General features: G+C 43.9%; 1 protein-coding gene across 2 annotated transcripts in view; it reads right to left on the bottom strand.

Moving 5' to 3' along the window:
• ANKAR (ankyrin and armadillo repeat containing) overlaps positions 1-17,344 on the bottom strand; it is a 1,891,262-nt gene that overhangs the window by 1,726,412 nt on the left and 147,506 nt on the right. For both annotated transcript variants that reach the window (XM_069615641.1, XM_069615642.1), the window contains exon 3: positions 12,850-13,287. In XM_069615641.1, coding sequence (XP_069471742.1) covers positions 12,850-13,287 — 438 coding nt within the window. The remainder of the gene's footprint in view (positions 1-12,849; positions 13,288-17,344) is intronic.

The raw sequence follows: 17,344 nt of genomic DNA, 5'->3' as shown, positions 1-17,344 counted from the left end.
AGTGAAAGAGAAAAGATGGCAGTAGCTAAGTTCTTATTTGCTCTTGCTATCTTATTTGAGACATTTACGTGATTGAAATCAGCGGGACTTCAAATTTACCAACTCATACATGCCCAAAAGAAGTCGATGTTTAGAGCAAATGTTGTGATATTGACTAGCGCGGTGACAGTGCCATCTAGAGAGCATCCTCTCTCACTGCAAGCTAGCAGTAAAAAAATGTCACTTTCTGTTTTGTAACTTTTGACAACAACATTTTTCTGGATGCGAGGTTAGAGCGGTATTAGAAATGCAACCAGAAAATAATATTTGTAAATAGTAACTTGTATTAATTCTTGAAAACCCTTTTAGGAGTGATCTAGCAACTGTTAAGACATTATTTTAATAAGAAGTTATAACTGCAAGAAATTCCTCTGGATATAGTAGAGGGAAATTCAGGTAAAGTTAGTGAGTCACCAGGGAATGAAGTAGGATGTATAAGCTAACCGGTAATTCTTTCTCATCCCATGCAGATATCCTCCTGAGTCAAGGCCTGGAATCTGAACTGTTTATTATTTTATCCAGGCTGAAACCACAAGTTTAGAATCTCTTAGAACTCACCATGACCTGGGCTTCCCTAAGATTTATCGTGGATCTCACCATGACCTCTGCTACTTTCAGGTTTCCCACAGGTCTCTCAAGAGGTTGGTTTCTCGCCAACCTCTCCATGACCTTGCTTTCTCTCACTTGTCTTCATTTCGATTAGATAAGGGCATTCTGATAACATTAATCATAACCCATTCACTTCGGCCACTTTCCACAATTTTGGAGGTTGACCCTCCTATGACTTGCTGGAACTTGTAATTCCAGCTCCTCTTTACAGAGAAAGTGGATTCTTTCTTTTTCACAGGAATACCACGCCATACACCCTCTGGGAGGGACATCGGGTAGTTGGCGGACCAACACAGTCCTCTGCAGCTTGGCCCCCTCAAACAAAAGGATGGGATTTCTTTAATTCATCAGGCATCCCTTCCCTTTCTTCAGGACTTCCTCATCAACGTTTTATAGGATTGTGATCTATGTAATCCTGGGGCCAGGTTTTCCAGCTTTCCGGTGTCCCCTCTTTTATTGCTCTCCACTGTCTGAGAGGCTGATTTATGCAAGTATTGGGAGTTGGTAAATTCTGCTGTATGGATTTCAGCCAGTGGCCAACTATGGAAGGTTGTTGCCCAATAATACACCTTCGGGTGGATCTGGTGTCACTGCAGCTGGATGAACTGAAAGTTCCTCTTTTACTTGGAGACAGATCTTAGTTTTGGCATAGACAACTGAAGTACCCATGTATACAAGTGATCTTAACATTCTCCTGGGGACAGATTCTGCACTTTTATTATATGTTATTATTATTAGGTTATTTATTGACTGCGGACCTAACTTCAGAAAGCAACAGAGCACTTTACAAGCCATAGATGGAAGTGCATGGTAAGGGAACCAGAGATACAAGGGAGTAGGGAGCCAACAAGGGGGGAGGGTGAAGAAGGGCAATTTGGTAGTAAGGGATCTACAAGCAGCCACGGGAGGAAACAGGGAAGAAGATTGCCCAGTCGTAGGTAAGGTGAGGAGTGGAGGGTGTGTGGACCTAGTTGTTAGGTAGTAGTTATCCCCTTAGAGAAGGGTCTTGAGCTCCTTCTGGAAATGTAGAAGAGAGGATGTGAGTCTAGTTTTGACAGGGAGGAGGTTGCAGAGTTTGGGGGTGAAGACAGAGACGGCATGTCTTCTGGTTCATTCTCATCTGCACAAGTGGAGTTCAAGTCCAGCATGCACAAAATCTGTGGAAATAATGGTTTTACTGCTAGCCGCATCTAATAAGTATGGGATATCCTCTTCTTTGTGAACGATAACCAGGATAGGATATTCAGTTGACATATTTTTGGCCAACATATATGGATTCTCCTGTCTAACCTCATCTTCATTCTGTGAGGGTCCTGTAATCAACCTCGGAATGCTATAACAACCCATTTTCCACTGGCTCTTCCTGGTTGTTCGTAGAGCATTCTCCAGAAAGAGGTCAAGGTTGGCCACAGGAGAATCCCTTAAGAGGAGGAGATTTTAACTAATACAACTGATTTCTTTGATTCAGAAGAGTGAGGGAGGCTATGGGTTCTGAGCCTAATTGTCAATGTCCGGGTGCCTTGGTAGCACATAACAGGGTCTGGGTGAGATGGAGAACAGCTCCCCTAACTGGAAGTGATAGAGATTCCATCCTCTTATGTACTGAGTTTCCCTATGAGGAAGCGGATTACCAGCAAAAGGTAGTATTTCTAAGACAGCAGGTAAAAACCAGCAGCTAGCCGATAGCCAATAGCTGTTTATATGGCCTGTCCAGAAAATGGTGAAAAGAGTTGCTGTATGGATGGAGATAGGTAGGTATGAAGTTTACAAACTGTTCAAAAGTTAACAATTTCACAGTTTTTTCTAAGTTCTTGGTCTATAGCGATTTCCTAACAAAATCCTCTGTCCTATAGGCTAGCTGTGAGGGCAACGCATTTGATTTTAGTTCTATCTCTCTCAGTTGCCTCCTAAAATATGAATGATTATGCCCCATTCTTTCTAAAAGCGTCTTCTCTATCACACAATACAAGGTTTGACCCTCTTGAATTACTGTTTAGTAGGCTGCCTATATGTTTTTGTCATACCATCAATATAGGAAATACTGGGTCGAGGAAGGGTGTGGACTCCTGAAGGGAAATGTATCCCTTAAGTACTGATATAGAATCTGATGAAGAAATAAAGAATCGAGGGAAAGACCAATTGGCTTGCTGTAAGACTTTAAGATCAGCACTGGGACAAAGAATAAATGTGGCAGCATAAAGATCACTCATTGGAACTGGAATGGACGGTCTGGTGTTTCCTGAAACCTGATTGGGTAGAACGCATTCAAACCTGAACAGGGAAACCAGGAAGAAGAGAGTCAAACCGAGAGGCTGTAGGCACAGAGCAGCTTCCCAGTGGCAGGAAACTCAAACCTGCGTTAACGAATCAAAGCGGCAAAGCTTTCTAAATGCAGGCAGTCAGCCTCATCCGTGCAACAGAAGCCCTACATGGAGGAACACTAGATGGGAAGCAGACTGGAGTGGCGAATAGAGAAGGCCATTGCTGGGGGTGCTGCCCTGCTGGCGGAGCTGTCCCTATCCGGTCGCTGTGGAAAGACCGACCACAGCCGTGGTGAAGCAGGTGTCCAGACACGAGAAGCTGCTGTAACGTGTGGCACACAGGAGACGCACAGCCCGCGAGGAACCAAACACTGTGGAGCCACTGCAGCACACAGGAAAGCAGCAGGGGGTGCGAGAGGCCCGAAAGGAAGCAGAGAAGAGCCTGTGACTGACCAAATAACACAGGCAAGCCCCTTTCAAGTACCTGGGTTGCCGGGACAGTTGGTGGCCCTTCAGAAGGGCTGACAAGTGTCTGAACATAGGTCAGGGACCTGCACCCTTTTATGAAGAGCAACCCAAGTCATCGTCATAATTCGTCTACCTGGCAGGATAGTGAACCAGGGCTACCACAAAAAGACAAAAGAAACACATATGTCTGGGGCCTGCACCCATACGATTGGGAGTTCATGAGAACTGTTGAAGCGCAAACCAAGCCTGGGAAAGGGAGGCATTTCCCCCTGGTATTATGGAAAGAAAAAGAGGTAAAAGCCAGAGGAAGGGAGGCATTCCAGCTGGCAGTGTGAACTGCATACTAAAGTCTGAGAAGGGCTTGGGGTAAGGGAGTCATTCCCCCAGCATTGGTGAACCCTGACACCTCAAGACATCAGGAGAAGAAAGCAATATCTCTGGGTGTTGTGCCCATGAAGACAAGAAAGATCAGGGGAAGGAAGCCTACCCTCTGGTGGTGTATATTGTGAAGCTAAACAGAAGAAGGCCATGCAGAGGCATTGAGAACAAACTACCTGGAGAAGGGAGGCATTCTCCAGGAACCCAATAGTGAAGCAAACTATGGACAATGAGGAATGATGTTTGTGTTGAAACTTTGCCTTTTAAATTGGAACTAAGAACTTTACAGCATCACAGTCTGGAACTTTGTTTCCTGGGAAGGGAACTGGGACCTGGGGAACGGAGTAATTCTTTCAGGCGAAGTTCCCACCAATGATTGGAACTGTGGATCATTGTCCAGATGAAGGGAGTCATTCTTCTGGACCAGGAAGATCCACTACTTTCTGCCCACTCTGGGCCCTCTTCCTACTCCTACCTGTGAGGCTAAGAACCTTGAGGTCATCTTCGACTCCACCCTCTCCTTCTCTCCTCACATCGCTGATGTCTCTAAGACGTCAAACTATCAGCTGCACCTCCTCAGAGGTATTCTTACTTTCCTCACTTTCCCTCAGTAGTTCACTGTCTCCAGAGCTCTAGTCTTCTCTAGGCTGGACTAATGAAAAATCATACCATGCTTTCCAAAGACTACTCAAAACCACGTTGTTCAACTAACCCTCTCCACTCCACCCTATCCTACTGTATGTCACAACTGTATGTACATAAGCACAACTGTATGTAAATATGCTCTGTACTATCTATCTATACACCATCTATACTATGTAACAAGTAAGACTGCTTTCAGCGCCACGATGCCCCCGGGCAGATGTGCGCTATACAAATCCAAATATCGGGACTGCAAGTCTTGTCATTGGCCTCAAGCCCAGGGATCGTATCTCTCCAGCACTGAAATCTCTTCACTGGCTCCCACTGGCGGCAAGGATCAAATTCAAGACCCTCTGCGTCGTCCACAAGACTTTCTGTGGCCTGGGACTGCACTACCCCCAACTCTCTCTTCCTAAACATCTCCCTTCTCGAGCTCTCCGCTCATCCACCTCCAACTCTCTGAGAGTGAATCGCTTTTCCAAGCAGAGAGTTGGGGGCAGATCTAGTTTTTCGGCTGGGGCCTCCCTCTGAAACAGCCTCCCTGCCTCACTCAAACTTGAGCAGAACCACCTCTGGTTCCGGAAGCAATAAAGATCTTCCTCTTCGCTTTCTCTCTTCCTCTCCCATGCTGATGACCCGTCTGATCCATGCACTGGTCACCTGGCAAGTCCCTGCAAGTCCAGTTGCACCTTGCACTGCCTCTTGGCTCCCCCAGCACTTGTGGTCTGTATCTGTAACCATACAGTCTCGTGGTCTGTATCTGTAACCATACAGTCTTCTCTCCCTGCACTTATGAGCCACCCGTTGGCTGTACTTTTTAATTACCTGCACTTCTCCACCTCCTGCCCCCCCTTTGGCACTTCTCCCCATCCATTTCCCTGCAATGCGTAATCTGAATGACACAAGGCCTAGTAAGATCGTTGTTTTGTCCTCCCTCTGTTTCCCCCTCCTTGTCTTGTCGCACCTTGAAACACTTGTGTACAGGCACGTTATAAATGCCATATCATACTTCTTTATATTAGTTACAAGTGTGAGGTACAGAAATAGGCATTTTGACCTGACGGTGGCTGCTTTTTATTTACTTGCTGATTCCTTAATTCCTTAGTAGGCAGAGAACCCCCTCTTAGAGCTAGGGAGAGATCGGTTTCCTCTTTATTTTTGCCTAAATAAAAGTTTATGGGAGCAAGCATGCCACATGTACGTCAGTCTCCTCCTTCTGCACCCTCACATAGTCTACTATCTAGGGTGACGTGACTTGCCACAATCTGAAAAAATGTATTCCCTGAAGTAGGTGGATTCATATTTCTTTTTTAAGAGTGCAATTTAGCAGTTTGTCTATTACCTTGGTATCAGGGTTTGTGGAGTTGGGAGTTTTCTCTACTAGAGGGGGTCTGCAAACCTTGGCTCTCCAGATGTTTTAGACTACAACTCTGATCATGCCTATCCTAAATATTTAATGGTGAGGAGCCTCTTGGAGGGAATGGCCCACTTCCCTTTCAGCCCTGGGTTCTCTAGGAATTCCGAAAGAGGACTGGCCAGCTAAAATATCGGAAGCAACATTTTCTTTGAGTCAGAATCTTCCAGGTCATCATCCTGGTGTACTAGAGTATGACTGGAATCTGGGCTTAAGTCTCGGAAGCTATAAAAAGACTGCCTAAAGGAAAAACTCAGTCCTCCAAACACAGAGTTGACTGGACTGAGTAGTGTATTCTTCTGAGTAGAATCCACTTCAGGAATATTGATATAGCCCTATGATGGTCAATGGGGCTACATGAGGGTCAACTCTTATCCTAAGAGTTTCTTGATCCCCTTCTGACACCAATTGTGGTGTTGCAGAGAAACGATAACCAGGAAAACTGAAATAGATTTCAATGTTTTATTACAGATGTAAAAATTAAGTTTTGGTTACTTGGATGTCTACAGATACTAGCGAATTGTTCTATTAACAAACAATTCTTAAGCGAACTAATGTCAAGGATGGGACAGCTCAAAGTATAGCGTTTTGATTGCTCCATGTACCGCAGGATGTTCACAGGGTTTAACATAAAATGACTCACATCTATTCTTACACGTCTCCATCCCTCCAGGGACTTCCTATTCAAGCAACCAAAGTTCAAATGATGATGGCCAAAAGAATATTCAAACATATTCTTACAAGTCATTTAGCTTCCAGGTTAACCTTAATCTACAATACACAATTCTCCAGGTTTGGCCAACAAAATGTTCATGAATCTATCCTTTGAAGCCCATTGCAAATCTATAGACAAACCATATATCAAATATCTTCCTGTTCAGCCCTTCTGGGAATACTCATGGTTCTTCCTTCTGCAGCATCTCTGGATCAACACAACTTGAATAGGCTTTCCCCTATCTAAAGTTACTTCCATTCAACAAGATTCCTACGTTTCTCCATGACTGCAAATTCTCTAAGAACTCCTTGACAAATTCTCTGACGTCTCTTTAGGGGTCTCTTTTTCAGTATCAGCCTCAGGATGTTTTCACAAACATTATATCCCAAGTTTCCATATGATCATGGGTTCTCTTACATTCTTCTTAGTACTTTCAATTACCTCTAGGCTCTCAGATAGTCTTGGGTCTTTTCACTACCTCTGAGTTCTTCAGTCTTCTCCCAGGTGTCTCCTAGACATTGGACGTTCTTGGACTTCTCTCTAGTCTCTATTAGGTCTAATCATGACTTTGGTTTTGTCCAGGTTTCTCATAGGTCGCATCACAACCATAGATTCTCTCAGGATCCTCTTGGGTCCCACCACAACCTTGTTTCTCTAAGAGTATTCTCAAGTCTCACCACAATATTGGTTTAATTCAAGTTACTGTCAGATACCATCAAGACCCCGGTTTCTCTGAGGTTTTTTCCAGTCACAGCATGAACCAGATTTCCCCGATTCCTCCCAGTCTCATCATGACCTTGGTTTCTTTAAGGGCTCTCACAGATCACTCCACACCCTTGGTTTTTCAAAGGCAGGGGTGTCAATCATAAGGCCTAAGGGCCAGATCAGGACCCTGAAGCCCCATCAGGCTCTCCATTTGGGCAGGGAAGATTTCATAACAAGGTGCTCTGACAGGAGAGCGAGCAAAGAAAAAAGTCTCCTCTGTTGCATGGCTTCAGTTTCCATATAATGACAGACAGAAAGATCCTGTCACCACTAGCTGCTTTTCTGCAGTTTGTCTGAGAGCACCATAGGACTGTGAGAAAAAGAGACTACAAGGATGGCATACTAAAGCAAATTAGACAACACAGTGACTAACCAATCAAACATAAAGAGAAGCAGTCCTCTTACCATTAAACAACTATGTTCTTTTGAGCAGCAGCCAAAAGGTTGTTATACTGTAAGAATGTGGCAACATTTATTAAGGGAGAACACAATTATTCTGAGCTCAGAAAGGTACACAAAAATGGCCTATAAAGCATCACCCCTACCAAAAAATCAATAGAGCGCTCAACCAGGAGCATTCAACTACTGCTCAACTGAACACTGGATGAGATTTTCACATACAAATTAGATTGCTCAACTCCATGCAATCCTTGTAAATGCTCAAACAAAGCTTTACTACACTTGAACAAGTCCTCAACTTAACAAATTGAGGGTGGGTTGAGCATTGGTTTAGTGAAAGTGCTCAACTCTGAGCGCTCAACTTGTTTGACAATTTCAATGGGACTAATAGTGGTGTTCAACTTGAATGAATGATTGGTGAACGCCCATTTAAAATGTTTATGGGCACTGTTGCCTGGGACAAACAATAACATGGATGCATAGCCTGCAACCTGTTCTATATCTGAAAGAAAGATTAATCTGCAATCATTATTTAACTACCAGCTCATGTTCCATCGGGAGTCTACCGCTATATTATAGATGCAGTATAATTTGCATCACACTTGAAAGAAAATGCTTAAAGAGGTTACCTTGCTTGACAAACTCAAATCGTAATAATAGTCCACAAAATTAAATGAAAGTTCCCATTTGAGATCCAGCCCTTCCAAACGCTTTCATATTTTAGGATGGTGTCGTTTCTAATGGTGTTTTGCCCAGTGGGGTAGTGGCAACTTTACCAAGTCCTACTTCAGTGACGATATGTCACAACAAAATTGTGTCTACTGCACATCCATTGTTTCTGTGGAGCATCTCATTTTCTGATCGTCACATCCATGGACGTCAATTCACCAAAATGCCTGGGGTATTGGAAGTAACATTGTGTAGCCAATGTCATCACAGTAAGTTGACATTGCATGACATTTGAACCAGATGACGACACATGAAGTGAGGCCATATAAATGTGGCCCTACCACATGGAGCAACAGCACAAAAGAAAACACATCTATTGTTCTAAGGTACACTTATTAAATAACAAAGAGTACTAGAGTGGGCAAAAGGCTAGTGCACTTCATAACCACATAGTAACTACAATGCTGTCCCAATATGTTATGGGGACAGTCATGAAATCTCAGGGTATCACCCAACAGCCTCCTATGTCCAGTTACTGTCATCTTATATCTATTAAAGCATCACATGCAAAGTACAGACATAAAATGCTAAACACTGTCTTACATGCCAGGCAGTGCTACAATGTGCTGACAGCAGCTTCATAAACCCACGCAGTGCCCTCTTATGCCAGGGTAAGACTCATATGTGTTGTATAGTCATCAAATGCAAGCTAAAGATTCACAGACACATGTGCTCTGATCATATGTCAAGTGCAGACTCAATCGCCCAAGTACTGTCATCTTATGACAGATGACCCTAGATATGCTAGAAGATTCTTGTATGCCTCCAATAGCAGTGCCCAACTCATCCATAGCCTTCAGTATCCTTCCAAGTACTCATTTGTCAACAGGTCCAAGTCAGGGATGAAATGTATATTATTTGGATGGACAGTGTTCTATCTCTAAATGCCTTGTTAACTGTCACCTTTCAGCGTCACGTCCATCAGTATGATATGATATGGCATTTATAACACACCTATACACAAGTGTTTCAAGGCGCGGAGAGGCAAGGGAGGGGGAACAGAGGGAAGACAGAGACAACGATCTTACTAGGCCAGGTGACATTGGAATTGCACAAGTGCAGGGGAGGGGGCAACGGGAAAGTGTGAGGGGAATGGGGAGGGGGCAGTGCAGTACATAGGATAACAGTAAAATAAATAAAAAACACTAAATACAATAAATAAGAAGTGCGGCCAGGTGGTGGCAAGTGCAGGGTAAGTGCAGACATCAGGTGTCAAATGCTGGTAGGGGCTGTAGGGATACAGAAACAGCCCCTGATGGCAGGGAGTTGCCAGGTGGGCAACTGGCAGGCAGGGGACCTGGACCTGAGAGCAGAGGGTAGACAGGTGACCAGTGCAATTTCAGTTTCAGCCAGGAGTTCAGCAGGGGAAAGGAGGAGAGAAAGCTGAAGCAAAGTGGAAGGTCTTGAGGTGCTTCCGGAACGGGAGATGGTTCTCCTCAAGTTTCAGAGAGGCAGGGAGGATGTTCCAGAGGAAGGCTCCAGTCGAAGAAAGAGATCTACCACCAACTTCTTGCTTGGAGAAGCGACTGACCCTGAGGGAGTTAGAGGCAGATGAGCGAAGGGCTCGAGAAGGAAGATATTTAGGGAGAGAGAGTTGAAGGTATTAAGGCCCTAGAAGGCGTTGTGGACAATGCAGAAGGTTTTGAATTTAATCCTTGCAGCCACTGGGAGCCAGTGCAGAGATTTCAGTCCTGGAGAGATATAATCCCTGGGCTTGAGGCCAAGGACAAGTCTTGCAGTCTTGTTTTGGATGACTTGCAGAGGGCGGAGAGTAGAGGCAGGCAGATTCAGAAAGAGGCTGTTGCAGTAGTACAGCCTAGAGAGAGCCAGAGCTCTGGAGACAGTGAGCTTCTGGGGGAAGGAGAGGAAAGGAAGAATACCTCTGAGCAGGTGCAACTAGTAGTGTGACTTCTTAGAGACATCAGAGATGTGAGGAGAGAAGGAGAGTGTGGAGTTGAAGCCTCACAGGTGGGAGCAGGAAGAGGGCCAAGAGAGGCCGGCCAGAGAGTGACATGAAAGACGGAGCAGGTGTGCCAATGAGGAGAATCTCGGTCTTACTGGCATTTAGGCAGATGTCATTGGCGGCACACCACTCCTAGATAGCAAACAGACAGTCACAGATGAGAGAAGGAGAAGAGGTGGCTGAAGGGAGCCTGAAAATGAGCTTAGTGTCATCCGCATTGCACTGAAAGTTGGGGCAGAGAGCGGCAATGTAGTGGCCAGGAAGTGCCAGGTATTGGTTGAACAGCCAGGGAGAGAGGTTAGACCCCTGGGGAACACCACAGGTAGAGATAGAGATAGAGGGGAGGAAGGACCTAAGTTGGACCTGGGAAGGTCAATCGGAGAGGAGTATGAATGAGTGGTCTGATACAGGTCCCCTTGCAAGGTGCCCAACATCCTCCAACTGTCCACCTTGGAGATGAAACAGTAGACAATTGTGGGGATGGTTGAGTGCACAGCTGAGTGAAAGGTGAAATGGTGCCTGTTGATGTCTTGTTCTCCAATTTTCTTTTAGCGCCTGAGAATTTACAAATATCTGTAGTTACATCAAGCCCGATTTAGCATCAGAGGCGATCTTTGTCACCATCCAATAGCCATTTAAAGTCTCTACCCAGTACTTCAGGACCTGGAAGGATTTTTGGCATTAGATTATATACCGCCACTAAAACTTCTTGGGTGAGAGGCAGGGGAGCCTACCTGGGACAAATCAGTATTTTTTAAAATATATTTCCGGATGAAGGCGGATCCCTCCCACTTATCTCCATTTACAAAAACTGCTGCTGGGATTCCTTCATTCAAATTACCATTCCTTCATAGAGTCTTGTGAAGCTTTCATGTATTACTTGCCTACACCTACTGCCTTCTTCCCAAAAAGTCACAGTCACTACCAACCAAGCAGGTCTTCTGCAACAGATAAAATCTTTGGTTTCTGTTTGTGCACACTTTTCAATTCCATCCTTCGCTTAATGTTATCATTTAGCCCTTTGACATTCTGTAAAAGTACCTCCAGCCTAAAATCTTGCCTTGTGAATTTTTAGAAAGTCAAATTGAAAGATAAAAACTGTGGTTATTTCTATAAGCTTGATCTGAGGGAAAAGTAAAAGCACTTCAACGTAATCTGCTTGGATAAGGACAATAGCCACTACCTCAGCTATGAGATGACAATGACATGTTCACATTGCCTGTACTCCATTTCTTAAATTCCTGCACAAATTTTACTAGGATTTTCGGCAAGTGCTCCATTAGAAGGCACCTAGGGATAGCATTGTTGTCTGTATGTTGCAGCTTGGAACTCCTGCAGACTGCTTAGCACTCCCCTTAGTGCTATTGATATTTGTCATTTGATATGCTTTCAGCTTCTATTAGCTTTGCTATTTGGGTGCTTTGATGCTTTTATAAATCGCAGATTATTAACACGGGGCAGCCAATAATAATTATTTTTAAATGTTCAATAACATAGCATTGGTGCCGAAGCTCATGTTTTATCACCTCATGTAAATTCATCAGGCGATGAAGAGTGGTATGCCTCAAATAGGCTACATTTATGACTTTAGTGTAATGAAGCTTGTGATATTGGGAAGATCTCGCATCAGCTGATCGCACCAGTCAATTTAGAAGAAAAGTATATCAAGGGACAGAGAAAGGCTCTCTCAACAGGAAAACATAAAAGAAAAATGTGACTTCATCAACTTGCGAGTTCACTGAATGGCCACTTTCCCCAAAAGGCCCATGATGACTCTTAAAATACAATAATATGCCTTACTCTTTGAAGCACTAAGAGGTCCATCCATCTTCCATTGTTCAGTGTCGCACCAGCTGAGGCAACTAAATGCAGCTACGGTCAATATTAAGTTGACATCTTGATCAAATGTTTTTAGATGTCCGGTATAATATAATTGATACAACTGCTTGGATTTGGGAAATAATTAACTTGAAATTCTTTACCGAAAACGATCTAACCAGCTGTGTCTCGCTGCATCATTAACATATTTGGGATTCATAATTAAAATGGGCTACTTGGAAGTTTAACATTGCACCAGCATGATGCCGGAGGTAAACCCTCCACTTCAATGCCAAACTTTGGCAAAGATTAAAAATGGCAGTAGTTCTGTTACTGCCAAGAAAAGTGCCAGCAATGGATTTGCCATCGCTCTGCCAAACCTGGAATGTTACATTTTAGCGAGCAAAATTTTAGTACTTTGCTAAAGGAATGTCATCAAACAAACTGTTCACAACATGCAGTTATCATGAAATGAAAATTAAATCAATGGTATGCAGTATTAATAACGAAAAAAAATGTATAACGACAAACTTTTTTGGGGGGGGTGCTGTGTTGTTAAAGTGTCACTGAAAAAGTATGTCGTTATTTTTGTTGTCTTTATAAACACATGGAACCGAAATCAACATACAACCTTCGATGATGTCCATACCTGAAAATGGTTGAAGAAGTTGATCTAATGCCGGAATTTTCATTTTTTTTTTTAAGGCAATAAGTAGCGGCACCAGGTAGCTTATTAACTTCAAATATTCTATGTGCTTCCGAATTTCTGCTTTCTTCTCAATAAATTCTCGTATGGTTCGTTGATGAAGGCTTAACCTTTGCTGCAGCCGTTGGTAGGTCACAGAATCAATCTGCTCTTCCGTGGGTTTTATTATACTGGAGAGGGTGTAGGTCCCAGCAAATACAAACACATTGTCAAACTGCTGAACTTGAGTGGCGTAGCATGTCATCTTTATGGCCATCTTTTCGGCATATTGCATAAAGAATGTTTTCTCTTCTGGACTGTTTGGTTGATAGGTTGGATCTTCATTCATATTCTTATTGAACATTCCCTCAAAGTCAGCTTCCTTGGAAATATCCACAAGCCCTGAATCACAATCAAACTCATGGTTACATTGGGAAAAACATGTCAACTTCAGTAGTACACAAGGAGTAGCGAGAAAGTAGGTTTGCCAATAAGAATCTATAGATATCTAATTTGTGTTACTATGTCTGTTGCCAAGCAGCCTATAATTTTTCAATTTCTTATAACAGGTTTTAGTACAGAAGCCACTTAACAGACCTATTGTGTATAAAGAATCAAGCTGTCTTTTCCCGCACCTTTAAAAGATCAAATGAAAAAAATCGCTTTCGTTTCTCAAAGTGTGCATGTGTGTGTGTGCGCTTTTCTGGAGGGTTATGAATGCAATTACAACTATTTGGAAATTGTACAGTGGAACATTCCCAGACATGTGTTGCGGGGCAGGGGGCAGGGGGTTGTATGGCTTGAGGTGAGAGGTGCTTAATACCTTCTGCTTTGAAAACCTCAATCAAGAAACAGTTTATACGTCTTCTAATCAGACTCTGAAGATCTCTGATTTCTCAGCTTTGCTAGCTCCGAAGATACAAGAATGTACTTATCTTAGATACCTTTTATTCAGTGAACCTATATTTAATATGCAGGTAATTACATTTAATAGATTTGTTTCATTATTTCTGCAAGGACATTTATTTCCCTGAAATAAATCTTCGGAATTGCCATGACTGACAAACGATTGAAAGTGCCCTTTAAAGATTAAAGCAGTAGTGGACAAAAAAAGGTCAAGTGTTTATTTCAATTGTCCTTGTTGAAATACCTGTTTGAGCAGAGCGGCATAAACACATAAGTGGGTAGTTTTGCCTGTATTGGACATGACATTGTAACTAATATGTACAGACTTACAGCATGTACCTCATTACGGGTTTGGCGGTATTTCAGTGGTAAATCTGTCCAACCCGATTGCCTTAACCGCCACTTGGCCCCGTGGATTTACTGTGGGATTACAATTGGTGGAAAGGTGGTGTAAGACCCCATTGGTGGAGTCCATAGAACGACAAGGGGATTTTGTGGAATTACCGCTGGCAGTCATTCTGCCGATTTTGCTGATTTTTAGCAGAAAGGTGGATGATTTACCTCCAACTTTATTCTGGAGCGTTCTCCTCCACCTTACCACCAAACACGTGGTGCAGTAATTCGGTGGTAACAGAATTATTGCCATGTTACTGTTGTTTTTTCCCACACCACCATACTCATAATGAGGCCCATCATCTTTTAAGGATTACAACTTGATGTTACAGATGGCCTTAATAACACACCAACTCCCAGTGGCAGTTCAAGGGTTTTATTAGGTTTCTTGAAATGGGCTATAAGGGCCCTGACCCTCTCACTCACATCTAGGGAAAGCAAAACCTATTGTTGGGTTTGTTCCAAGTGGCAGTTTGGGTTGCACTTTGCAGACACTCAAGCCCCAATCTATCACCTTCATTACACACCGTGATGTGCCTCTGCCTGTCTCTCATTACTCTACCCTCACCAGCTACTCTCCTGCCTTGAACTACACTCCTTCATCTTCCTCTTCCTCTTCTGTCCCTCCGATATCTACCTCTCTTTCTGCAACCTACCTACATCCTCTAATGCTACTTCTTCCTACTCTCACTCCCGCTACTCTCCACTCCTCTTCCACTAGTCTTCTCTCCATTCCACGACCACTATCCCCTTTCCGCACATCCCACCTTCTACTCTGTCACCCTCCTTTGACTCTCTCTCACCTTTCGCTCATCCTCTACTCTACTCTTTCACTAACATTCTCACTCACACACCTTAAACAAACACTCACAACATAGTACCATGTCCTCTCAGCAACCAATACCTAAACTTCTATGCAAACACTTGTCCCCCGTCCTTGCTTCCTCCCCCTTCTGGTCTCTTGGTCTCCCACCTCCTCTTCCTCTGACCTCATCCAACAACCCACACCTTCCTGTTGCCTGCCCCCCACTTTATCCTCCCCTTCTTTCTCCCATTGGTCCTCTTCCCTGGGGCAATCTCGCCCTCTCAAATCCACCTGCGAGGTGTTAAAGATGACGGAATACTTAAAAAGGGGGCTAAGCCCTGCCTTTTTTTGCCTCTGAAGTCCACTGCGCCGGAGTAGTGGCCAACCACATTGGAAAAAGTTGCTGTTCGTGTTAGGTAGCGGCGCTGCAGCTAAATACAAAGTAAGTGTTAGACGGTCTCTTGGTTTCACTTCGTAGAGCCGCTTTGTGGCAGGTTTGGAACAATCGTTGTTATGGAGTCTTGCCAAAGCTGCTGGTTCGGCATGTGTGCTGGTGTCAGCGGGTGACGTGCAGCATTCCCGACAGCCATGTATGGTCTCTGACGTTTCGCATTGCGGTTTTCTGTCTCCACGGTGTCCAAGTAGATTTAGTGACTGGAGCGGTGTATCTGGAGGCTCTGGTGGACTGTCATGTTGCAGGCGGTCCGTCCAGAACGTCGATGGATGTTGTTGCCTTCAATGAGAAGAAATTAACTCACCAGCATCTTTATAAAGAGGTATGGGGTGATTAATAGTGGTACTAAACAAGCATATACAGTCACTGAGGGAGGGGACAAGAACTTGGGCACTCCCAACAGCCACCTTCCCCATCTGGGGTACATTGGTTCTGGCTTATATCCTGCTAGGTTGGAGGTCCCACCTACAGGATAAGGGGGGTTTCCAACCCCTATTGATAAGGTGAGGACCTGGTCAAACTGATTAACGATTTGTGGTTGTTAATTTTCAAGACCACACAGGTTTCTTGTGCACAGAGTCCTATGTAGCCTTGGCAAAAAGCATGTGTCAGTTGTCATCTGTCTGAGAAATGCATCCTGATAGCTGACAATACAAAAAATATGCCGCCCTAATAAGAGATCTGTCTTGCAATACCAACATATTCTTTTTTTGAAAACCTGTTTTATTGAATGTTTATAGAGGCACATCAGGCATAAAATACAAACAGGAGCTGTTAGACCATCAATCAAATAGTAACATCAAATAAATCAGACATTCGATGAAGGCACTCATCACAGCTCCATCTGATATCCAAACGCTGTACAAATCCCTTCCCAATGAACCCCTATCCCCCCATTTTAAAGCTCCCACCCATGCCCAATACACACGATGCATAAGGCATATAGGGGAAATCAAAAAAGAGGTATCTGACGAGGTACAATCTTGAGACCTGGGAGGACAATGTGCACTTATTCTTTACTTGTATGCTGTTGTCCGGTCGCATCAAACAACAACAAGTTAGGGCGGATAGGATTCAGCTAAGGTCGGGTATCGCTACCTGGGTCTGGCTCTGAGCATTGGTGACCAAGTGACTCAATCCGCTAATGTGATTGGTATAATTCGAGGAAGGGAAGCCAGTCTATGTCTATTTTGATATGGGATTCAAGCAGAATCACTGTCAAGCTCTCCATTTCGTATAGCTCATGGGCTTTTCTGGGCCACTCAGTTTTTGATGGCAAGTTGCTCCTCTTCCAATGAATAGTGAGACAGACTCTAAGAAGGTTTTGTGGCATGTGCGACAATTGTGCGTAACTATCACCTCGATCTTCAAGGCCAAATAATATCAATAATGGTGCTAATACTCGCCATGCCAAAGTTCCTCCAACATAGAGGGCTCGCAGCTGGGTACAGTTTTGCAAACCTATGTGGTGTTAATCGTCATCTAAATAAGATTTTACAATGATGCATTTTGTATTGTACTGCTATTGAGGAGGCCCACACCGCCCTGTAAATTAGTCGGCAAATTTCTGGGTCTTCCTGTATATTGAGGTCAGCAGACCATTGTTTTTGTGTATTCGCGTATTTTTATGGCCAGTGGTTAAAAGCCTGGCATATAACCTGGATATCAGGCCTTTGGTGTTAGTCTGCTTGTTTAAGAATTGCTCAAATTGCATCATTGGGCGCCTAAGGTAGTTAGCCCAACATTGGTCTGATAGGGGGTCTTTAGTTGTAGGTATGCCCGGTGCGGGATGGGGCCTATGCCTGTTGCCTCTTCTAATTCGGTCTTGTCTATGAAGTGGCCATCTCTCCATAGTTGTTCTGCTCTAGATAGTCCTGCCTCATAGTATGCCTGAAACCTTA

This window comes from Ambystoma mexicanum, chromosome 9 (genome assembly GCF_040938575.1).
Source record: "Ambystoma mexicanum isolate Mex_15411 chromosome 9, UKY_AmexF1_1, whole genome shotgun sequence".
NCBI lineage: Eukaryota > Metazoa > Chordata > Amphibia > Caudata > Ambystomatidae > Ambystoma > Ambystoma mexicanum.
The sequence above is the reverse complement of the archived record's forward strand: the minus strand, read 5'-3'. Positions and strand labels throughout refer to the sequence as shown.